A 26,177-nucleotide genomic window follows, 5' to 3' on the forward strand; every position below is an offset into this window, starting at 1 on the left:
TAAAATCTCTTGTTGTGGTATACAAGCCACTGTTTTTATCTCTTGTTTCAATACATTTTTGGAGATGAATTACCATTGCATTCTTCTAATTAAATGTCCTACTTTCATGATATAATATCAATGTAGCATGAACTTTTCTAACCTAACAATACACACCATGTATACAACAGAAGGTAAAAAAAAGTATGATATATATATAAAAAAAAGCTTAAAAAATCCCTTCACAAATGTCACTTACACACAGGAGAAGTTCTGCTGGTTCATTTGCATGACCACACTGTGAAGATACAAAGCTGGTTGAAAGGTGACAGTTTCCCTTAAGTGAATGATACAGTCTTAAAAACATACTCACATAAAAATTGTAATCACATCTACAAAAAGTTCTGAATGATGAAGTAAAAATGTTTTTTTGAAATCTAACCATCCGTAATGAATAATCTTTAACTTCAGTTATGTCACAAATTATGTTCAGTTAGATATTACTTAACAACTCCAGTTGTAATTAATTCAATTTAAATGGCACAATGCTATTAAATCTACAGTCATACTGGGTCAGTGGTACTGTACAAGTCCTAGTCCAGTCTGTATCGTGAAACTGCACAATGAAAAAACTGCATGCGAGATTTAGCCATAATAAAGCTTCTTACGGTCACATTTGGAAGTCATTGTTTACATTTAGAAATAGAAATCTGGCAAGCTTCATCCACTACATCCTCAGCTTTCTCAAGCAGGACCAGTGTGTACAGGCCGTCACTCTCACTCTCCTTAAATCCCAGGTACTTGTTCTTGTACAAAGAGGACCGGAGCTCATACATGGATGTTGCGATTTCATGCCGTAAGAACACTGCCTTGTGTGCAGGTTCCATAATTTCGCGTGGAAGATCCTGCAGAAACACAAACAAACTTCATTTAACTGTTAATTTAACTGCTGCACATTAGACAGGCTGCAGGTAAACAATAAATAGGCTGTCAGGATGTACTTTAAAGTGGTTACCACAAGAAATGAGTGAATTATTGCATGTGCAGATAAATCTAGTGTTTCTTTGCAGCTTTAATTATCCCATAATTAATTTTGTGTTACCACTTATCACTTTGCTATGACACCTATTTCAAACTTTACTAGTAAACATGTGTATGTCATGAAGCATTAGGATCCATGTTCCATTATATATCTTATATAGCACCTTTCTAGTCTTCTGACCACTCAAAGTGCTTTTACACTACCTCATTCACACATTCATACACTGATGGCATTAGCCATCATACAAGGTGCCAACTGCTCATCGGTTTTAGGAGCTAACCACTCATACCAATTCACAGTGATGGCGCAGCATTGGGAGCAATTTGGGGTTCAGTATCTTGCCCAAGGACACTTTGACATGCAGACTGAAGGACACACCACTGATCATCTGATCCTCTCTCCAGACTTACAAGCCCTCTGTCATTATGTAGCTGCATCAGAATATTTACATTTACAAAACTACATGTGTATTAATTGTAGTTCTGCTCTGGTGATTCTGTCCCAGTATGAATCTCACACCTCCAACAAACAATGCATTGTTCTGTCACACTGGTATGTGTCTGTAACAGGTACCCTGCCATGCTCAAACAAATTAAACTGACCCACACTTCCCTCTGTGGAGGATGTGTGGGTTTATCTTTCAGTTTTAGGTATGTGACATGTGTGATGATAACGTGATTTATGACAAAACATTTTGTTTCCTAAAATGTTCCACGGCAGAGGTTGTTTCATGAGGAAAAGAAGATACTGCCTGAGGACACGCTCTTATGTCATTTATCATACACTTAACAAAAATATAAATGCAACACTTTTGTTTTTGCTCCCATTTTTCATGAGATGAACTCCAAGATTAAAACATTTTCTATATACACAAAATAACAATTTCTCTCAAATATTGTTCACAAATCTGTGTAAATCTGTGATAGTGAGCACTTCTTTGCTGAGATAATCCATCCCACCTCACAGGTGTGGCATATCAAGATGCTGATAAGACAGCATCAATATTGCACCGCCACCATGGGCCACTCGATCTACAACACTGACATCAGAAAACCGCTCACCCACACGATGCCACACATGCTGCCTGCCCTGAACAGTGAAAACCGGTATTCATCTGTGAAGAGAACGCCTCTCCTACTGTCACGTTTACTGGTACGGGCAAGGAGAACCCAAAAGCACGACTCTGAGGCAGACAAGTTTAAGGGAGGATCAATTTACTCAACAAGGGCAGGCAGGTATCCGAAGTCCAAGACAGGCAAAACAGGATCAGAACGAGAAATCAAAAACTGGAATTGCTGGAGAGCTTGGCAAAAACACCACAAGACAGGATGGACTAGTGTGTGTGTGTGTGTGTGTGTGTGTGTGTGTCTAGGGAAATGAGCTGACTGCCTGGAAGAAAGGTGGGATCTGAAAAAACAGGAGAATTAGTAGAGACATGGAACAAATTAAGACAAAACTGAGTGTAACCACGCCCCCTCTAGGGACAGCTCCTGCCGTCCAACCCGGATAATCAGGATAAGCCTGGTGGAAGTCCGTGATGAGAACTGGATCCAGGATATTGTGAGAGGGAACCCATGAGCGTTCTTCGGGACCGTAACCATAATTGATTGTCTATCTATATTGGTAGCGGTCGGAAGAGCGCAGGAGAGTGGAGTGGGCCTGCATCCAAGTATGCGGACACCGTCTGATGTACGCCTGAACTAAGGAAACACTGGCTTTCCGTTCCTGTTCCGGAAAGAGTGGTGGTTGGTACCCCTGGGAGCATTGGAAGGGTGAAAGACCATGGGCTGAACAGGGCAGAGTATTATGCGCGTACTCAATCCACAGGAGCTGCTCAGACCAGGAGGAGGGTTTGCGGGAGGCAAGGCAGCGCAGGGCCGCCTCTAGATTCATCCGTTCTGCCTGACCATTGGATTTTGGTTGGAAACCAGATGACAAACTGACCGTTGGCCCCAGCTTTCTGCAAAACTTGGACCAAAAGTGATGAGCATGGCAGCTTTGGAAAAGCGATCAACAACAGTGAGTATAACTGTGTTACCATTTGAAGGCGGTAGCCCAGTGACAAAGTCCAAGGAAATGTGAGACCAGGGACGGCGAGGAACTGGCAGAGGATGAAGGAGACCAGATGGAGCTTGGTTAGAGCTCTTATGTTGAGAGCAGACATGGCAAGCAGCAAGGAACTCCCTGGTGTTCCTTTCCATGGAAGGCCACCAGAAACGCTGTGAAGCAGGGCTAAAGTGCGTCTCACCCCAGGATGGCAAGCCAGACGAGAAGAGTGCCCCCACTGGAGGACCTCAGACCGGAGACTGTCTGGAACTAACAAATCGGTTCTCTGGACAACCACGAGGAGCAGGGTGTTCAGTGTGGGAGCGTATTACTTTATCCTCCACCTCCCAGGTTACTGCCCCAATGACCCATGCAGGTGGGAGGATACTTTCAGGCTGGGATGGGGAATCCTCTGACTGGAACTGACGGGACAGTGCATCGGGTTTGACATTTTCGGAGCCTGGTCTGTATGAGAGGGAGAAGACGAAACGATTGAAGAAGAGAGCCCACCTTGCTTGACGAGAGTTCAGTCTGTTGGCTGATCGGATGTACTCAAGGTTTCTGTGATCAGTCCAGACCACAAATGGTTGCTCCGCCCCCTCCAACCAGTGTCTCCATTCCTCCAGTGCGAGTTTGACTGCCAACAGCTCCCGGTTTCCAATGTCATAATTCCTCTCTGCTGGAGCCAGTTTCCGGGACTAGAAAGCACATGGATGTACCTTCTGGTCCTCAGCTGACCGCTGAGAAAGAACTGCTTCAACACCAGTGTCCGAGGCATCTACCTCCACAATAAACTGGCAAGCAGGATCTGGAAAGACAAGAATAGGAGCAGAGGTGAAGTGTGACTTCAACTCACCAAAAGCCACTTCAGCCATGGAGGTCCACCGGAAGGGCTCATTGAGGGAGGTGAGAGCAGTGAGGGGAGCTGCCACTGAACTGTAGTTACGAATGAACCTTCGGTAGAAGTTGGCAAATCCCAGGAAGCGTTGAAACTCCTTGCGTGTGGATGGAATTGGCCAGTCAGTAACTGCCTTGGTCTTGGCCGGGTCCATCCGGATGTTGCCAGCGTTGATGATGAAGGATACTTCTGAGGTTTAAACTCACATTTCTCTGCTTTAACAAAGAGCTGGTTCTCCAAGAGCCTCTAGAAGACTTGATGTACATGAACCACATGCTCCTGCCTGGACTTAGAAAAAATGAGAATGTCATCCAGATACACAAAAACAGGACACATTGAGCAGATCCCGCAGAACATCATTGACCAATCCCTGGAAGACTGCAGGAGCAATAGTGAGACCAAATGGCATGACCAAATACTCATAATGACCACTAGGAGTATTAAAGGCCGTCTTCCACTCGTCACCCTCCCTGATTCTCACCAAATGGTAAGCATTGCGGAGGTCCAGTTAGGTGAAAATGGTTGCTCCTTGTAGCAGTTCGAAAGCAGAAGAGATTAAGGGAAGAGGGTACCTGTTTTGGATGGTGATTAAGTCCCCTGAAGTCAATGCAAGGTCACAGAGGGGAGGCAAAAGTCATGTCCTTTTCAGAGTTTATAGTCCGACTCACCAGCACCCTCTGGAAGACTTTGTGAGCCATGTCTTTTACTGGACAAAAAGACGCAAAATGGCCACCCTGACCACAGTACAGACACCTGTTCTCCCTTAGGCGACGCTGTAGACATGGCTGGTTAACCCGCACAGGTGAAGCAGTTAACCGAACTCTCTCCCTCTGTCGCTCCCGCAGATGACCGTCTATGTGGATAGAGAGAGAGACCAGTGCGTCCAAATCAGCAGGAAGATCACGGGCCATGAGCTCCTCCTTGATGTAATCTGAGAGGCATCAAAGAGCGAGACAGCATTCCAGTTGCTCTCAGTGGCTACAATAGGGAACTTGATAGAGTAATTGGATACAGACCTTCCTCCCTGCGTCAGGTTAAACAAACCTCTCTTCCTGGTGTGACATGGTCGAAGACTTTCCGCACCTCATCGGAGAACAGCTTGACAGACGAGCAGATGGTGGATTGCTTCTCCCACTCTGCAGTTCCCCAGTCTCTAGCTCTGCCGGTAAGCAGAGAGACGTATGTAGAGATGTATGCCACCTGGGACCTTTCGGTAGGAAAGGCGGAAGGCTGGAGTTCAAAGGCGAGGGAACACTGCACGAGGAATGGCCAGCAGGAACTTGAAGCACCCGAATAACATTCAAGAAGGCAAACGAGCATCCGACACCAAAGGAGTTTGTGCAGGGCTGATGACGAGCTGCCATCTCCTGCAAACCGCTTGAAATGGAGGTAAGTTGTTTGTCATGGTGCTTGGGAGCCACTGGCCTGTGCTCTCAGCTCATTGCAGATCAAGTCGAGGTCGGCTGGGTTCATATTGGCCAGATCGTTCTTTCACATTTGCTGGTACTGGCAAGGAGAACGCAAAATCACAAGGGAAGATCAATTTACTCAGTCCAAGGTACAGGCAGGGTCAAACCAGGAGATCAAACAGGCAAACAAATATGACAAATGGCAGGCAGGTATCCGAAGTCCAAGACAGGCAAAACAGGGTCAGAACGAGAAGTCAAAAACTGGAATTGCTGGAGAGCTTGGCAAAACAACACAAGACAATCTGGCAGAGATCAAGTGGAAATTGACACTTGATTGATTGATATGATTGATTCAATTGATATGCTGAGGGGCTAATGAGGAAATGGACTGCAGGTGAAGAGATGGGTGGGAAAAACCAGGTGAGGGAAATGAGCTGATTGCATGGAATAAAGGTGGGATCTGAAATGACAGGAGAATTAGTAGAGACATGGAACCAATTAAGACAGACCCTGATGAGGACGACGAGCATACAGATGAGCTTCCCTGAGACGGTTTCTGACAGTTTGTGCAGAAATTCTTTGGTTATGCAAACCGATTGTTCCAGCAGCTGTCTGAGTGGCTGGTCTCACACGATCTTGGAGGTGAACATGCTGGATGTGGAGGTCCTGGGCAGGTGTGGTTACACGTGGTCTGCGGTTGTGAGGCCGGTTGGATGTACTGCCAAATTCTCTGAAATGCCTTTGGAGACGGCTTATGGTAGTGAAATGAACATTCAATTCACAGGCAACAGTTCTGGTGGACATTCCTGCTGTCAGCATGCCAATTGCACGCTCCCTCAAAACTTGCTGCTACTTCATGCTGTCTAATCAGCATCTTCATATGCCACACCTGTGAGGTGGGATGGATTATCTCGGCAAATGAGAAGTGCTCACTATCACAGATTTACACATATTTTAACAATATTTGAGAGAAATTGTTTTGTGTATATAGAAAATGTTTTAGATCTTTGAGTTCATCTTATGAAAAATTTGAGGAAAAACAAAAGTGTTGCATTTATATTTTTGTTCAGTGTAGTTTGACTTGCTTTATAAACACAGCTCTCAAAAATCAGATCTACGCTGAATCCATGGAAACAGTAGAATTCATATTTACAACCTTGTACACATTGAAAATGCAGTTCTAAAATGCAGAGTAGATGATTTTATCCAAGAGGAGCCCATATTGTCAGACTTTGAAACCTCCCTGTTCTACACGCCCTCTGTGAGGTATCACATCAAACCAAATCACAGACAAGGAAGAGGTGCTGGAACATCCTTCCATTAGATAAATTAGACCCTGCTTTGTTTGTCTTGATAACAGAATAATTCAGAGTGGACCTTCACATCACACACTGTCAATAACTGAGAATTATTGGTCTTTACTCACCATTTCCTCAGCATGAATTCTATTGTCCTCATTGCAGCATGCAACCATCGGCTTGGCTCCACTGTTGGCAGGGCAATAGTACACTATAACTGCCCTCTTAAACGTATCTAGATTGTTTTCCTTGTACAACTGGAACTCGAATTGGCACTCTAAAAAAAGAAACACAGGATGAGCACGAGGAAAAGGCAGAATGTTGCAGGTAAATGCTACAGAAACAAAATATGTGACAATGATTACAAGAGAATATTGTCCAGGTGACCTGTATTCTGTATGGACATACTGTCTTGAAATGCTCAAACAATGAGTCCTGGGACTGAAAACCTTCTCAGTAGCTTGGTGATTATAAATATTATAAACTGATTGTTCCATGTGGACAGATGAAGCTACAGCAGCTGCACATGATTAGGAGAGCCACGTCAAACATGAGGAATATATATCATCAGTGACATCATACATCGGCAAATATGTCAATAGTCTAATAATGTAATAAGATCACTAAGAACACACACACCATGCTCTGCATTACCAGTTCCTCAAAATAAAGCACTCACACAGAACATTTACCGCTTGGCTTCCTAAAACATCACTGAACATACACAGACACTGTAGTCATTCACTTCCCGTGCTGTAAACAGCTTTCAAAGACCTGGAGCAGAAAAGCAGGTAGAATGACTGAACTGTGTAGTTTGCATTTATCCATGTGGTCAGAGACGTGGACTTTATTAAGATGGTGGATGTTTGTTCAGAAATATCTTCTTACTTTTTAGCTTCATGAACAGCACAAAGGTCTGACTCTGAGCAGCAGCTTGGATGATCAATATCTTTGTTGTACATTTAGAGAATGATAAACAGGCGTGCAGCGTCTCTTGTCGTGTTCCTTAATGGCTGATAAACATCATTTAATCAATCCTCTATTGGCAAAGTTCTGAATGAGTGAAGCTTGACCTGCATACATTGCAAGCATCTGACAGTATCAAAGTTTGTACTCATGTAACGTTTTGACCCAAAACAACAATTAAAGAATTACCACTTCCATTAAGTCCATGGCTCCACAGTGATGCATGTCCCACACCTGTTCCTGTTTAAATCTGCGCACATTCTGATGTCAGCCTTCAGGTTGATGATTCCTCATATTCAGATTTAACTGCTACTCAGAGGGAACTTTGTCCCTTTCTGCCCTTTCACTTGTCAGTTTAGTTGACCTAATGTACATGACATTGTTCTCCATGTACAAAACATGACGTTTTTTGCATATTCTTCATACAAAATAACATTTATGTTGTTATTTATGAAAAAGCATAACACACTGTTTACCAATATACAGTCATCTCAGCCTTCTGACTGAATGTTGGAGGTGCTCCCAAACCATTGCATGTTGGTGTGTATACATTTGACATTTTTGTGTAGTTTGGGTTAGCACTACTAGCATACTAAGCTTGTGCTTGCTAGCTTTCATGTGTCATGTTCACCACTAGGATCTGACAAATGTTCATGAACACTGGCATCGACAGCATTTATCTAAAAAAAAAAGTTCACAGATTCCAGCAAATCTAAATATTGAAAAAGTCTACATAAAAGCTCTCATGACATTGTCACAAACTTGTCTTCAACTGTCTATGAAATCAGAAGCCCGTCAATAAAGGCTTACTCAAAGGACAATATTAGTGCATCTTACCAGGCTTGCGTCGCTGCACTGCATTCATGGTTTGTGCTTCAAATTTTTTCTCTTCAAAATTAATAAACACAAATTTGTTGTCCTTGCTCCGGATCCAACTTCTTTCCGCCGGGAGAGTGGACATTTTGAAGGAGTCTGTATCCAGGTTTGCATTTTTGACTGAAATGCAGGTTAGAACACCAGAAACATCATGCATTCACTACTTATGTATATTTTTATTATAAATGAAGGAGAAAATAAATAAAGAAATCAATCATTATATTATTTAGAATATGAAAATCACCTTACCTGTCTGAACCTCTGAATTGGGAGGGGTGGGCAGTAAAAGAAGAGATTTTAGGCTTGATATACAAATCAGGTATTAGAGATTAATAATAATAATGATACACATATTACACCATTTAATAGTAATATCTAATTCAGAATAAATAAAATATCAAATAACTTTTACCATCAAAGATGAAGGCTTTCCCACATACAGTAAGAAAATTCATTGGGATGTAGCTGTTGGTAGCCATCAGGTAGACCTGGTGGAGGTAGAAGTTTTTTTTTGGTTATGAACAGTACACATGTACAGTGTAGATCCACGGGACATACATTGCTGCCATTAGGTATTACCTTTTTTTAAAATTCTATACATGGTGACTTTAGATTTGTGTCTGCATTAAATACAAACTAAACAAATAACTACATTAAACGCCCTTTGTTGTTTCACAAAAATCCTCTGCAGATGTCCTCCAGGGAGGCAGTTTGCTGACATTTATTCTCTGTGGAACAATACCAGAGTTCAACAATAGTGGCAGAGACCTCACTCCTGTCTCCCACAGCTCTTTATGTGGGCTGCTCTATAATCTGATATCCATGTTCCAGGCTTAATTTCAGATAGAGACAGCTGAAGCGTGACAGGAATGCAGGGAAAGAGAGATGTGGGAAATGACATGCGGAAAGAACCACAGGTTGGATTTGAACCCTGGGCTTCCGCAGCAAGGACTCAGCCTTCGCACATGGGGCAGCTGCTCTACCAATTGAGCCAAACACCGCCCCCCATGTTCTTCTTTCAACAGTTATTTAACAGTTATAGAAGAACACGTCATCTTCCAGTGGACATTCCATATATCATGTGTTAACCTCCTTTGTTTAATTGTCTTCTTTTTCAGACGTGCAATAGAGTCTAGAGTTGTCCGTAATGAGCCTGTAGGACTATCAACAAGATGATCTATTTGTGAGGGGCTAAAGGAAGCAGACAAGTCCTCAGATGCTCGAGGTTGCAAAAGAAAAACAGCTGTGATGGGGATAACAGTTATAGAGGAACACGTCATCTTCCAGTGGACACTCCACTGGGATCCAATACAACAACTCTGCCCTAAATTCTCTATTTATGAAGCTTATGATGCTTCAGTTTTATGATTTACATGAAAGGTTCAGCACCCTGACTCTGTTTGACCTGAATGGAACGGAGCCTAAGTATCATTGGTAACACCTGCGTTTGCCTACTGTTTTCATGTCAAAGTGGCTTCTGTGAAAAAGGTGTAGGTGTGTGCTGTCAGTTACTGAACAAGCTTACTCAACAAGGACATAGTTTTGTTTTTTGTTTTTTACATAATAATTACATTAATACTAATAGTAATAATTCGTCTTCAGTCAACATTTCTCTACATATCATCTAAAATAACTGCTTTTCATCGAAAGGTGTATTGTGTCAGACAAGCTAAACCACTTAAACATGCTAAACGTCCAAGTCTAACAGAATTTTTGAGGTTTTTACCATTTTCTTCATAAGAGAACGACATTTGAACAGCAATACGTCTGTCAACAATAGACTTCCACACAGTTTTCTATCATACACAGACAACAAAAACTGTGTCACTGTTGGCGCAATGCCACAGCCGTTTACTAATGAGCAGTCTCCTGGCTGATAACGTACCTTTGAAACCGGTGCTGTGGTGAAGTGCTGGCTTTTCTCTCTTCCCGCGGTTCACCCTCTCCTTCAAAGAGACCATAAATGAATAAAAACATACTGACAAAGCCTTCAGACTAACTTTAAGCTCAATTTGAACGTTGTCTCTGTTGCGTTTTTCTCTCACCGTGTTTAATAGTCCTCGCTTATTCAATTCAAGCTCTGCCGTCTTTAAAGGACCGTGCGAAAACAGAGTGTGTCACCTTGATCCGGACGCCCCGCTGTCTGATGCCGCTCTGAGGGAAGATGAGTGACGGGCGGACAGTAAGAAGTGCTCGCGTGCTGTGATCCTCGTGAAGGAGGAGGAGAGGGGAGGGCGCGCGCTTCCACACAGACTACACGGAAGTGAAAATGAGTTTACCAAACGAAACTGCTGTTTGTTTAATTTTCAATAATACATATATTTATATGTAAATGCCCTGTCATGTGACTCAAGTCTGGCGTGCATATTTCACTTCCACTTTCAGAACAGTGCTTGACAAAAAAACAACAACATATTTTTGACTTCTATCAACAGGGCCGGCAGCTGGCATAAACATAAACACTCTATGTGGTTGTTCAGGGCCAGAACCACTAGAGGGGGCCACACGATCAGTGTGTTATTGGATTTTTTGACCCTCTCTTTATTTCAACATATACTACAATGACGGTAACATTTACATTTGCAATCAATTTAAACAGACGTATTAGTACAGGGGTGAAAAATAAACCAGTAAAGTTCGTTTGTGACCGCTCCCTCCTCCGTGCGTAACCATGGTGACAACGCAGCCACAGCGGTCGGCAAACGCGGCATCGTGGGTATAGTTATTTCACTGGTGCGGGAAATTAACAACACTACAATGGCTCCTAAAAGAATATTCAGGGGTGGTGCGGAAGGACGAAAAAAAAAAGAAGAAAGAAGATCACAAGATAATGGTGTGTTATAATGTGACTGATTCATTTAATTTCAATCAGATTAAATAATCTGCCGCACACTGCGTGCTAGCAAGAAATAGCGCACAGCATTGCGGTTATTCTAAAAACAGCATGAGAGCACAATGAGAGCACTTTCACGTCGTATCCGACACATCGCAACACAGCAGGGGCAAGGGCGTTATTGAACTTAATAATAAAGTAGCTGGTAAACTAGTCGGGCTCTCTGGCTGCATGTCATGTCATAGAAATGTGAAAAGTAGACAGGAATGAAGAATGGACTATGAACAGACTTCCAAGCAGTTCAAAAACAGTATGTTTCAAATAAGCACAAATCCTTTGTGATATTATATAGTCAATCAGTCCATTTTATTTTAGGATGCAGAAGCACTCTGTTATGTATTATTTAGCCCTCACTTCACTTGATATGAGAAAAGATGAACTATAACAGTATTTAACATCTGTGTATGATGTAAATATTAGTTTCTTTTGCCTTGTTGGTATACTCATTCACACATCACATCAATAGTATTCATTTTTTTATGTGTTGAAGCAACAATACCAGAGGCCAATCAATAACATGAGTAGGGGTCTAGTTTTTTTACTTGTTAACTAGCTACTAATGTTTTATTGCAACATTAAATTTGTGTTTTGATATATTATTTTAATACAGAACATATTAAATGTCCAAATTGGCCCAAATAGTTTCAGGCTATCCATTTGCTTTCCAAGCTATGTTAAATTGTACTTTTGTATCTCATACAATCATACATCTCATTTGGACATATCAATCAGCTAATTTGTATATTTCACTGAGAAAATTGCATTTGTTGTGTGGTTAATAAATACATATGGTGAAGATACATATGACATACCTATGTAATATCCTCCAGCCCATATGTAAAAATAATAATAATCTAATGTATTATCTTTTCAGGGGCATTATTGAAATACTTTGGACAGACCTCTGCTACACCAGGTCCATCTACCTCATCGAGTGACATGACTGTAGTATAGAAAACTTCCCCTAAAGGCTATCAACATTTAGAAATAATATAATATAATAATAATATAATGTGAGTTTGACTTTTTTTAAAAGCATATCTAGTATTCTGCGTTTTAATCTTTTTTTGCAGTTGCTTTGAGGATCATTTAGCATAGACGTAAAGCTCTACTGGCTTCACCAACAGGGTCAGACCGTTTAAGTCTCACTCCTTACTCCTTACTCTGTAGTATCTCAGTAAACCAGTTTATGGTAATATAATGGCATACTCAAGGCTTTGAAATGGTTGGTCACAAACCAATGGGTAACATCACGATATGTTTACCGCTGGCTCTGACTCATTTCAGGAGAAGACAGCATACAGGCATGAAAATCACCATGTGGTGCTCACACAAACAACACCACAAAAACCAAGAAACCAGACTCTGGGGGACCCTATAATAGGGACTGTGTGGAAAAGGTTGCCACCACCTCCATATTCCTGGGAACCCACATCTCTAGGGAGCTTGCTTGGTCTGCAAACACCTTTGTTCTTTTTAAGAAGGCATAGCAGAACCTGCATGTCCTGAGAATGCTCTGAAAAAACTGGTGGCCCACCGTTCCTCCCTTCAGGCGTGCTGTTATCACCACCATGCAGAAAATCACTGCCTGCCCTTTGCCCTCCCTGGAAGACCTGGAAGAACCTCTCTAACTCCTGAGACCAAAAATTAAATCTAAAGGATTCTTTTCATTTGTCAACACCTGTTTGACCTGCTACCCTCTGGCAGGTGCTGCAGGGCCATCAAAGCACGGACCACCAAAGTTAAGAAGAGTTTATTCCCCTGGCCATAAGAACAACTCCAACAAGCCAATGACATTGCATTTATTGAACTATTTGATTTATTACTCTAGAACCTGTGCTGTTTGAGGTTGTCTCTCTTTCTATGATGAGTTGTATGACTCAGTTGAGTCTGCACTGCAGTTACTATGATGTAACAGGCCGGTGTCTTGTACCAATTTGAAATATTGCTTTATTTGTAAGCTACTATTCCATATCTGACCATTAAATATTTAGTCTTGTCCATACAGTTTAACACTACTGTATGCTTTATTCATAAACATAAACATACTACCAACCAGCATCACTGAAAAGTCAAAGTGGCGGGCACATACAGTACATTATGGTAAATTATCACTGGGTTGTACATATGTGAACACCCTATACATGCGCACATGTCACTATAAGGCTGCATCAAGCTTAAATCGCTCTGTGCATCGTTTTTCACGTAGCACAGGGTGACAACTGAGTCATTGTTGTTGTTTTTCTCTCTTCATCAGATGGTCCTTCATGAGTAACAACTCAATTCTCAACAGTACAGAACAGAGGCACTCATTGACTACTTTCTCCACACCAACCACCAAACAAACTAATACTGAAGTTTCATGTTAGGTGGCCATAAACTCATTTCAAATGAACACGCATTACTCTGTATCTGCTGCATGCATAAATACTATAAATACTACTTCATTGTTTGCTACCACATTTGTCTTGCCTCTCATGCAGTTTAAATTAAATTATGATTACAGATACATTTTGTCCAGCTTGGTGTATTTTTCTGAGAAACTGGATATACAGATTTAGAAAGTTAACATCTTTTGGTGATTTGGAATATACCAAGTCTGTGTGTATTTTGTTTATTTTTTAGGCTTGTCTTATGTAGAGCCACATGATTAGCAGGGCTAAACAATAGCGTACCCCCTTTAAAAGCAGGGCCTTTTGTCAAAAACTATATTGTTGTTATATGAGTGACTCACAACTTTGCAAAAAAGTAAGAAGACTGAACTATAGTGAAGTTCAGTACTTGGGTGGTGTGCCAATGATAGCAAGCCCATGCCCTATAGTGCATAAAACATGTTCAAGCCTTGATAGTCTGGTTGTTCAAGTCACTGAAGTGCATACCGAGCTCAAAAATGAATTAGTACAAAGGAGATATTATCAGTAACCGTTCAAAGGATACAGTCAGACTTTTTGTACGTTGAAGAGCTCATACCCGTAAAAACCTGAACCTCTCCTTTCACATGTTTTAGCAGCCAAAAAAGACTATTACTATTGACTTACTCAGGTATGATCGTGGTATTAACACACATCACTGACACAAAGAGACTGCATAACATGAATATTTTTGGCACCACACTCACCTCCTTAGTCACTGTAGTAAATCAATGACACCATTTCATAGTCCAAATTACCATCTAGATCCTCCCAAACACTAGTGACAGTGCACATCGCAGCTCTGTTATGTTATCTGTCATACTCTAGAGATGAATGCACAGTACCGATATCTATGTTCTTAAGTACACAGTAACACAAAGTAACACCACAGCAAGATAACACTGAATTCAAAAGTTTGAGCAGCAAACACACTAAATGAAGGGAATATTATATGAAAAGGTTGCAGGCTGTTGAGGAGTATAACTTTTTAGAGTGCTAAAGATGACTTATATATTTATACTTTGCTCCGATAAGAAGACAAAATCATGGGTTCTGAAGTTGTGGCCTAGTGAACCAAATTTCCCCATTATGTCTGTATGAGTGGATCTTTGTGGAGCACATTGCCCAGAGCGCTCCCTACCACAGGGCTGCTATTTCTGGGATCCAATGTACTGGGGCAACAAGCGGCTGGGCCTTTCCCTTTATTTACAGCTTTGCATGTCTATGCTAAGAACAAAATAGTTAACACAAGTGGATGACTCAACCACCTGTACTGATTTTTCAAAAAACATTTGAATCTAATAATAATGCTAATAGTGTTCATTACATTCTTTACATAGAAAACTATGGCTCAATTGTTCAATATTTTAGGAAATTCTCCATATTTTAAAAAATTGTATTAGATGATTGCTGTCTCATGTTTGTGCATTGTGAGTTAGGAAGCAGTTAGCTTAGCTTAGCATGAAGTTTAACATGTCCAACCACAATGCTAGCTGTGTCTTCACAAGACTCTGGGAAGTCAATCCTGTAGTGAAAAAGAAATACTTAGGGCACATAACTCCCCCCAAAACACAAATTGTTGTTTTTAATTCATTTAAACATCTATCCGTTATCTGTAACCGCTTATCCTCATCAGGGTCATGGTGGGGCTGAAGCGCCTAACCCAGGTGACTTTGGACAAGTCGCCAGTTAATCACAGGGCACACAGAGACAAATGACCATTCATGTTCACATTCAATTTAGAGTCGCCAATGAACCTGTTAAGGTTCACAGAGAGAACCTAAGGAGACATAGGAAGAACATGCAAACTCCACACAGAAAGGCCCCAGCCGAGAGGGATTGGAACCTTCTTTCCATGAGGCGACACAACAGCCTATGAGTCAAACTCAAAAGATTCCAGTCTTTATGTTAAACTAAGCCATTTGCCTCCCAATGCCAGGTCCATAAGCACTGCACAGAGATTAAAGTGCTATCCATCTTCTCACCTAACATTTGGGACAAAAACAATTAAGCGTTGTTCCCAGAATTGTTAATTATTCATTGAAGTTTCTTTTTTTCTTCTTGATCTTGCTGTGCTGCATAAAGGTGAACAAAATATGCACATTGCATATTCTCTATGACAGGAGTCTGCAACAATTTTATGATTTCCATCAGCCGTCAGTCTGCATCTCTGACAAATACAAGCTACTCTTTTTGGGAATTTTAATATTTTGGGTCATGATAACCTAAACGTAGCAAATAAGGGAGAAAAAAGTTTATATTTGTAAATAGCATCTACACAATAAAGTTGCTGCAATATCACGGTTAATTTGGAAACGCTAGTTCTGTCTTTTTTTTACATTCACCATAAACTGAGATGACCAAATCAAAAATCAAAATGTGCTTTAATACTAACACAATAGTTTTTCCTTGACTTCAAGGGAAAGGGAGCCAGACCTTTGATTCACATTCACATTTCCTCATTCTCATCATGAAAGCAGAAATAAATGGATCTTAAGGATTAATAGGCTGAATTTCCAGTGTTGGCACACCACAGCTTTGACATAAGTTCAGTCGTACTTCTATTATTGTGTTTAGTCTATAGTCAATGATGTGATCCTGCAGTGCAAGAGCTGTTTTTGTGGGAAGTCCCTAAACATCTTACACAATAGCTGCAAGTATGCAAGTATGACCGAATAACTTCACTATGATGAGTCAAGTTCTGTAGAACCTGAAACAGGAAATTCCCATGTACAAGAAAACGTCGCTCACACAAAAACGTGTCTTGGGAGCTCCATCTCCACTTAATTCAGCCACTGTCTCACTTTAAGCAGTTTAGAAAAATGCAGTCATCATGGGCATCAGCAAGAAGTGACATGTATGAATGCTGCAAAAATAAATTCCCATATTTTCTGCAATAATTATACTATGTGTTCTGTGTATGTTCTTACATGTTATTTAGACCTAAGGCTCCATCTCTATCTCACCTCCTTACTTGGAAATCAGTCCACGGGCAGTTATACGCAACCAAGAAAGGGGTTTTACATTACAACCTGTTCATAAATTGGCAATGAAAAGTGATTAATACCTACAATTAATATGTAAATTGCGTAGTTAGATCTTACAGATTGCACCTTTGAGAGACTGGTATGGGAGGAACGTGGTTACCAAGGACCGTCTAGCAACGCAAAAGTGAATACTAATAGCTAAGGGGAAATGCTTCAACATCAAACAGTTTCTCTTACAACATCCAATGGTACATTTATGCAAATCATATCATATGCATCATGTTCCAGACCATCCTTGGGTGAAAATGTAGGGACAACCTGAGCTTAGGTGGTTTTATGTGACTGGACACGGATCCTGATTCTAAAAAAAACTTTATGCACTTTTTTAAATTTTCTCTCTGCCATGAGATTATTTTTTGTTCACCATTGTTTTTTTGAGCTCTACTAGTTACCATTATGTTTCAAAAACTACTGGAAAATTACAGCCATTGGCCAAGGAGGGACTGGGATATATATATATATATATATATATAAAATGAATTTTATCCAAACTACACCTCTTCATCGCGGACATGACATGTTTGGATGAACCTGAAAGAGTTACTCATTAATATTTTGACATGCCAGTCGATTCTAGATAATGCTGTAAAATTGGATGTCAAGTAGTTTATCTGTATGTGGCCCTAACTGTGGTCATGTGTGAATTCAGATTTCTAGATTGAATTCATGGGTACTTCAGAATTATACATGTTTCCATTTAGCTATATATATTAATATTATTATTATTATTATTATTTGGGCCTTTTTTTTTGTTGTTTTTTTGATAGGACAGCTGTACACAGCAAAGGACCACAGGCCAACAGGTCAAACCTGAGTCGCTGCAGCAAAGACTCTTTTGGACAAGAGGTGCACAAGAGGAAAGGTTGACCTGAAACCCCATGCCCTGTGTTTCACCCATGACACAACCTTGATGCATGTTGCTATAGATAACACAAATAGGGAGGCTAATAAAAAGTATGCTTATAGACCATAATAAACAGAATACGTGTCCTCCTAGTATAAGGAATGTTCTGTTCTTTTAAGAAAATAAACACGAAGAGAATGTGTGCTAACCAACAAAATAATTCTATGGAATATTTGGAAACAGTAAAAAATTTCAAAACCTATTTTATTTAAATGTTGATCTCACAGTGTAACGGCTAGAGAATAATGTCACATTTGGATTGGTTACCTATGTGCCTCACTTTCACTATGCATTTAGTCTGCCACAGGGCACCATATTTCCCAGAGAAATGAAGGCTCAGTTTACAAGACTGATGTCAATGTCCAACCCCAACACCTGCTATGGTGTATGCTACAAGCCATTAATGTTACTCACACTATTATTACTATGCAATGGCCAACACTATTTTACTTATGTAAGCAAATAAACAATATTCTTAATAAAGATTTTGTACAACAAATAATTCTAAAATTGTCTCTTAAAACCATAATTAAGGAGAGTGCTGCATAGTACTTACCCTTGATGAATGAATATGATGACTATGCCATCCACTATATCTATTTTTGATAATAAAACTGCACAAAAACTGCAAAATAATATTTCCAAGAAATGCAGCCCTGTTTATGTATTATTACATTTTTGGATACCAATATTTCTAATGCTATAACCAGCCAATAATAATAATAACCTATTACATTTTTGGCAAAATGTTATCAGAATCAGAAATACTTGAATAATCCCAGGGAGAAATTATTTATTATTATATATATAAGTATATATTATTACGTCATTAGTTAAAAAACTTTATTACATTATTGGCATGTTATTACGTTATTAGCTTTATTACATTTAAAATGGCCAAAATTATTACGTTATTGGCAGGTATTACATTATTGGACTTTTGCTACACACCTCATCACTGAACATGCTTCTTTCTTCACTCTTATCTCAAAGTGGTGTTGATAATTTCTTTACAGTGCTGATACACAAACATGAGTAAACTAGTCTAAAAAATATCCAGTTGATCCATCTGTAAATCAAGCGAGTGCCCCATCCTTACTCCATGGTTGAATAATTATGACCAATTGGCAATTTAGATTGTGCACTCTACCTGACCTACACGTCTGTGACCTTTGTGAAGAAACACAAAGAACAGCAATCGACCCTGCATAGCCAGTGAATCAGTTAACGGACGTTGTGAACTTTCAGTGCCCCCACGGAAACCATAAAACAGTTAGTCTTATTATGGGTCATATGCATTTGGGTATTGGGGTAAAGTGTGATAAGCAGATATGATCCACATGAAGCCAACAGGAAACTCCCAGCTAGAAAGAAGAAATGCTCTAATTATTCCAGAAATAGGAGTTTGCAAAAACAGGCTGCTTATGTGCTTTTATAAAAATTTCCATGATAGCTACTCATCCAAGTTCATCTGTTTTCACCATCACTACATAAATACATGCATATTTAGGATGACGAACTAAATAATAAATTACCATAAGGATAAAGACCTGCTTGTGAAGTATAATGAATGTTGCCACAGCGATTTTGCTACTTGTCAATAATATCAAGTGATTATCTCTGTAAATAAGTTACCACTTGTATTATCTTGACTGAGATCACAAAGTACTTTTGTTTTGTGGGGCTTACACAAGCATGAAAAAGGCTTATGTCACTGTTCTTAGGGGGCGTCACAGCCAGGAGGACGGTATAAAGCTGAGTGCCAGCCTTGGAGAAACAACAGCACCACAGAGGAGTTTGAAGACTTAGACACTGCTACATACTCAAGAGAAAAAACTGAAGTCATGGACTCCATCACACATCAACAGAGCAATGACCCAGGTAAATTTGACTCTATACAGTTTACCTTCATATCAATTAGAATTGTTTTATATACAGAAATGTTTTATACTTAAATAATTTGCTGTCTTTTTCTGCACAGGACTCAAAAAATCCAAGTCTAGGAAGAACATCAATCACTTCACAGATGTGCATGGTCTACCTTCCATCGAGAAGATTGTGACCTCAGTGGAGGACACTCCTGAGCCCATCACCACCAACATCATTGGCAAAATCCCAGAATGGATCAACGGGAGCTTCTTGAGAAATGGGCCTGGGAAGTTCGAGATTGGAAACCAGAAGTGAGTATAACATCTTCAAGTGTTGATCCACCTCCTACAGCCATTACATCACAAAGATGACTCCTCTCTCCTGTTCTCTCAATTTGTATCAGGTTCAACCACTGGTTTGATGGTATGGCTCTCCTGCACCAGTTCAAAATATCCAACGGTCAGGTGACATACAAAAGCCGCTTTCTGTCCAGTGACAGTTACCAATCCAACAAGGAACATAACCGCATAACAGTATCGGAATTTGGCACTGTCAACATGCCAGACCCCTGTAAAAATTTCTTTCAGCGCTTCCTGTCAAGATTTGAATTACCAAGTGAGTATTTTATTGTATATGTGAACTGAATGTGAAATCTAAGTGAACAGTGAGTTATTGTTGTGCTTGTCATGTTTTTGCTAACTTTGGCATCTTCTTTTCCTTTCTAGAGCCTACAGATAATGCAAATGTGAGCTTTGTGACCTACAAAGGGGACTATTACGTTAGCACGGAAACCAACATCATGCACAAAGTGGACCCTGAGACACTAGAGACAACTAAAAGGGTTAGTAGTTGACAATCCTGCAGAGACACATCTGTGCCCAACAGTTTATTTTATTAACATAATGGTTTACACATTAATGCTAAGGCAAGTTATAAACGAGTACTATATCATTGTGAATAGATAGCTACTGTCTACTCTCGTAAAATGATTTGCTGCTGGATAAAATCCTAAAATATGAATCAAGTGTAAGGCTCTGCACTCATGTATTTTCACCTATTAGGTGGACTGGAGCAAATTCATTGCTGTGAATGGGGCGACTGCACACCCTCACACTGAGCCTGACGGAACAACGTACAATATGGGAAATTCCTACACCTCTAAAGGTATTTTGGAAACCTGAAATCAGTTTGTTCACAAAGCATCATTGACATTTTTATGACTTTCAGCAAAAAAAACTAATTGTACCTGTGCTAACAGGAGCGTATTACAACATCATCCGGGTGCCACCGACCAAGGAAACAGCTGAGGAAACCCTGGAAGGAACTACAGTGCTCTGCACTATTCCCTCAGTGGACAAGTCCAAACCAGCCTACTACCACAGCTTTGGTGAGCAAGTCCTCACACTCAAAACACCTATTGTTTTCAACCTTGAGAAAACTTGAGAAAGGAATTAGATTCAATCAAATAATAGTTTTACCTGTGAAATGTCACAAAATTCCTTGAACCCATCTTCAATCTAGTTTTGTCTGACCAAAAGACAAAACCCAAAGGTATTCAGTTTGTGATATATGAGTACAATAAGCACTTCTTGATTAGTGACAAAAATGATCTCAGAATTTCAAATAGAACCTAATAAAATCGTCTTAATTTATTGTAGCAATGTCTGAGAACTACGTGGTGTTCATTGAGCAGCCCATCAAGATGAATCTGTTGAAGATTGTGACAGGCAAGCTGAGAGGGAAAACCATTGCTGATGGCATTTACTGGGACCCAAAACTCAACACAATCTTCCACCTGATTCACAAGAAGACGGGAAAGGTAAGGCCCAAATACAGATACTAAGTTTTCTTTCTGCATTCAGCACTGTAGAATATATTAAACAAATATGGGTTGCCGTCATTCATCTGTTCATTCATTCAATTCATCTTTACAGGTAAGCTCCGTCAAGTACTTTGCCCTCCCGATGTCAACCTTCCATCAGATCAACGCATATGAAGAGGACGGCTTCTTGGTTCTAGATATGTGTGCTTCAGATGATGGCCAGGCAATCGCTAACTACAACGTCCAGAACCTGCGCAAGTCTGGAGAAGCTCTTGATGAGGTAAGCAGATAAAGTAAAGGTCAACACTCAACAAGTTGTACGTTTCCAAAAGTATGTGTAATGTAATTGCTGTGCTTAAGTTGCTTTTGGTTCCACTGAACAGTAGTTGGTTTGTTGAGGCTGAAAATGTATATTTTCCATCAGGTTTATAACACCCTATGTAGAGTCTTCCCTCGGCGTTTCATTCTACCTCTCAGTGTGAACGAAGATACACCCTATGACTGCAACTTGAACAACCGGCCCGACAGCACAGCCACGTCTATGAGAACTGCCAAGGACAAGGTAGGCAGCCAGCATGACCCACATGTCAACACACAAGAAATTGTGAAGCTCGAGCTAACCATATCAGGATACTTTATCCAATCAACAGACAGGTTTATGACCTAATGGCCGAACTGTAGATATACACAGTTAGTGGAAACTATGGTGCATGGTTTCAACATTGGCATATATTTTGTTTTTATTTTTAATATATTTTATATTTCTCAACATTCACTATATTACCATACACAAAATCTTTTTTATTTGTTTAGTATTTGTTTTATTGAATTAAATTTTCCAAATGAAATATAGCACTGTAACTACGTACCCTACGTGCTTTTTCTCTGTGCAGGTCTTCTGCACCCATGAGGACCTCCATGGGGAGGATCTTCATCAATATGGCGGTCTGGAGTTCCCTCAGATAAACTACGGAAAGTACAACACCCACCCCTACCGCTACTTCTATGGCTGCGGCTTCAGACATCTCGTAGGAGACACACTGATCAAGATGGACCTCCATGGGAAACACATGAAGGTGAGTGGAATTTATTTCTCTCTAAGATGTTTCCAGATGTTATAGCATGGTATGTAGCTTTAAATGTTGAAGAGTGTTATGCTGTTACACTGTAAACACTATAAGGGAGATTAATAACCTCCAGTTAATAACTTCCAAACAACTCACGAGTAACTACTGTATTTTCTCACAGGTGTGGGAACAACCTGGTCTTTATCCCTCAGAACCAATCTTCGTACCCTCCCCTGATGCCAAAGAGGAGGACGATGGTGTCATCTTGTCTGTCGTCATCACTCCGAATAAGGTACCTGTGCCTCGGAAAAAGGCAATAATTTTCTCATTTTCTAATGGCAGCAACATGACACTTATTGACTGGCTTTTAAACACACAGGTCACAATACCTTGTTGTTAGGTAAATATATATATAGTATATATATACCTTGATTTTTCCCTTTTCTGTAAGTGTGCTAAATTACTAAATGTAAATGTAAATGTTAAGTTGTTGTTTTTTGTGCCTTAATTCTTTTTCAGGACAAGAGTACGTTCCTCCTGGTTTTAGATGCCAAAACGTTTGAGGAGCTGGGCAGGGCAGTGGTTCCTGTCAACATCCCATACGGTTTCCATGGTACATTCAATGCCACAGCATAGACATGTAAGAGATATGCTGATAGATGCAGATGAATGTTATATACAATGTAAATATTGACTGTGATGTTTTGTTCGTCTCATCATATGTGTGAATTTAGGTCACTACACAGATATGTATAGTTTAGTTTGGACTTGAAAAAAAGTTAATTCATGTTGTAGCTGTTAAGTTGATGTTCCTTCTGGAAATCTGTCCTGTTGTAAATAGGCTGTTTTTTCTATTCTTTAAAGCTTTGTTCTGACTAATTTAATTCAAGCTGATTTAGGTGTTAAGGGCTGTGCGTGGGTGGCTGAAATAGGTGGGGAAATTAAGAAAATGTCTGTTTTTCAAATGTATTCTTGCTATTCTATGCACACACTGTCACTGCAATGAAAATAATGTACAGAAAAGGTTTTTATGGCATGCCATTTTCTCAGAGCCAGAAACAGATAAGTAAATGCACACTTTGGCACAGGATCCACATAATGTAGAAAGCTATGACACTGTGAATACTCTGAATAAAAAGAAAAGTGTACATAAATGTTCGGTCTATGAAGCTGAGTGTTGCACGGTTGCACCCTCTGCTGGCCAGCCATCTCTCTAACAGTTAAATACAGCTGGGTCTGGAAATATTTGGACAGTTTTTATAATTTTGTCTCTGTGTGCCCCCACAATGGATTTGAAATGAAACAACCGAGATGCAATTGAAGTGCAGACTTTTAGCTTGAATCGAGGAGATAAACAAAAAATATCATATGAAACGTTTAAGAATTGCAACTGTTTTTATACACAGTGGCCTCATTACAGATGCTCAAATGTATTTGGACAAATTAACAGATTAAATAAAATGGTTATTTTTAGTACTTTGTCAAGAATCCTTTGCAGGTAAACTGTTTGAAGTCTGGAACTCATCACATGCTGGGTTTCCTCTTTTGTGATGCTTTGCCAGGCCTTTATTGCAGCTGTCTTGTTCATGGTCTTTCTACCTGAAGTTTTGTCTTCAGGAAGTGAGATGCTCAATCGGGTTGAGATCAGGTGATTGTTTTTATCATTGCAGATTATTCTGCTTCTTTGCTGTAAAAAAATTAAAAACAAAAAAAAAAACTCCTGTCCATCTGTAAAGTGAAGCACGGTCCAACCAACTTCCAGCTGCTTCCATCACATTATCAATAAACACTAGTGACCCATGCCATCACACTGCCTCCACTGTGTTTTACAGATGATGTGGTACACTTCGAATAAGCTATATATAATATACTTTTTTCTTCCCATCATTCTGTTGCAGGCTGATGTTAAGTTTCATGTTCCTGCTATCTCTCTGTTGGCCTGTTCCTCCTTTGACTGCATGTTGTGGGTTCACAGCAACAGTTTCCAAATGCAAACGGCAAATGTGTCCAAATGTCCAGATAGTGCCCAAATATGTATGGACCTAACTATACATTTAAAAACACAAGGTAAATATATATCAGAGAAGGTATTATGTAGTATATTATCTATGGTGTAATGTGAAACATTATTTCTTTAGTCACGGGCAGAATATTAATAATTTCCCTCTTTTGTTTTAGAGTTGTTCAGCGTGTTGGGGAGTTCATTCCCCTCAATGCCTCTTAATGAACTCACAACAATGAAAATCTTGTACTTAACAGGCACTTTAATTCTTCATTGACACACACATACATACATACATACATACATGTGTGCCTTTCTTTTAAAAATAATGATTTAGTCAGTTATATTTAGGCTGCTATGAAGAAAAGTGAAAACGAACTAAATAAACTCATAAGAGTTAAGATATATTAATGTATTTTATAGTCAATGTTGTATGAAGCTTGGCACTTTCGAACTGCAGGAAGCACATGTACACCACATAAACATACAATATTCGATATTCATTCTATTATCCACAATAGAAAGCCAGTCGGGTTTTGTTTGTCGCCTATACAACAGTCCGTGCAACACATTTAACCCAGCAGTTTATCAGAAATGACAGCCAACGTTTGCCTCAGGTGGGTTTTCTTCTCCTTCAGGTACGACTCGAGGCTTTTAGCTTCTGCCAAAATGCCCTCCAGCTCCCTCATCTGAGAGGAATCTGCCGCAGCTCTCTCACTGCAACAAACCACATTAAAGAGGTGTGACTGTGACACAAGGTGACAAACGGGTGTGAAGTGTGAAGCAAATCATTTTGTAGAAACAACAATGAAAGGCTGAACCGTGTGAAGAAGAGAGTATCCTGAGATGTCTAACCCTAACCTCAGAACTGGGCAACACGTTGACGCTGTCCAATGAAGTCACGGATCTTTACTTTTGATGATTTTGATTTTCAGCAATTGGACTCTTATTGACCAATAAAAAGACGGTTTGTTCCATCATGTATGTAGGAGAGACAGACGGAGGAGAGCTTTGGATAAATAAAGTTTTAAGTTTGAGTGAGACTGATGCAGCACGTTAGTGTCAGATTAACCTGGATTATGCTGATTTCTATCTAAAATGGTAAAATAACTTGGACACAAACAGCAGTCGAGGCTCTGAACCATCCACATCATGAGAACTTTCATCTCTGGTGCTAAATATGTCTCATTAGTGTTTTAGGTTTATTTTGTGAGCTAGTTTCTGAGAAAGTTGCTCACATGAAGATTTAGCACGTTTGCATGTACAGGAGAATCAGCGGATCAACCGAGTCACCAGGATTCATCCTCTGGGACCTCGAATGTCTGCACTCAGTTCATGTCTATCCTTCAAAATGGTGTTTCTTCTTTAAGAGGAAGAGTGATCATTGAAATTAAGCACATGACTCCTACATTCTTTAAGCATATTTTTTCATGGTTTTAAGGATAATGGATGACAAATCAAATAATTATTGATCATAATATAGCTGTCTAAATATGACCTACCTTAGCACTTTAGAAAATTTTGAAAGCAGCATGCTGACCTCTCTGCTAGCACCTGGAACAGAGAGCAAAACAACAGGAGGGATGCTGCCAATTTCAATCAATGGGCAAAAAAAACAAACAAACATATCATAGCATGATCAGACTGA

At 40.0% G+C, this 26,177-nt stretch overlaps 2 protein-coding genes across 3 annotated transcripts; one reads left to right on the forward strand and one right to left on the reverse strand.

Annotated features, from left to right (window-relative positions):
• Positions 1-246: 246 nt before the first annotated feature.
• Positions 247-10,766, reverse strand: LOC109138612 (uncharacterized). 2 transcript variants are annotated; one of them, XM_027280796.1, is made up of 8 exons: positions 10,560-10,766; positions 10,400-10,460; positions 8,927-9,002; positions 8,764-8,775; positions 8,476-8,634; positions 6,801-6,949; positions 5,968-6,113; positions 5,654-5,834 (listed from the first exon to the last, which is right to left on the reverse strand). In XM_027280796.1, the coding sequence occupies exons 3-8, from the start codon at positions 8,991-8,993 to the stop codon at positions 5,747-5,749; spliced, it is 621 nt and encodes a 206-aa protein (XP_027136597.1). In that variant the 5' UTR covers positions 8,994-9,002; positions 10,400-10,460; positions 10,560-10,766; the 3' UTR covers positions 5,654-5,746. The 2 variants fall into 2 exon arrangements, with proteins under 2 accessions (XP_027136598.1, XP_027136597.1); XM_027280797.1 differs by lacking the exons at positions 5,654-5,834; positions 5,968-6,113 and adding an exon at positions 247-884 and having other exon boundaries at positions 10,560-10,759.
• bco2b (beta-carotene oxygenase 2b) lies at positions 3,976-24,367 on the forward strand. Its single transcript, XM_010729563.3, has 13 exons — positions 3,976-5,354; positions 19,494-19,650; positions 19,751-19,949; positions 20,042-20,253; positions 20,364-20,479; positions 20,700-20,802; positions 20,897-21,025; positions 21,297-21,457; positions 21,573-21,740; positions 21,885-22,022; positions 22,354-22,536; positions 22,709-22,819; positions 23,047-24,367. Exons 1-13 carry the CDS (start codon positions 5,349-5,351, stop codon positions 23,161-23,163), a joined length of 1,800 nt encoding a protein of 599 aa, XP_010727865.2. The 5' UTR covers positions 3,976-5,348; the 3' UTR covers positions 23,164-24,367.
• Positions 24,368-26,177: the final 1,810 nt, after the last annotated feature.

The sequence above is a fragment of the Larimichthys crocea genome, chromosome VII (genome assembly GCF_000972845.2).
Source record: "Larimichthys crocea isolate SSNF chromosome VII, L_crocea_2.0, whole genome shotgun sequence".
In the NCBI taxonomy this organism is placed as follows: domain Eukaryota; kingdom Metazoa; phylum Chordata; class Actinopteri; family Sciaenidae; genus Larimichthys; species Larimichthys crocea.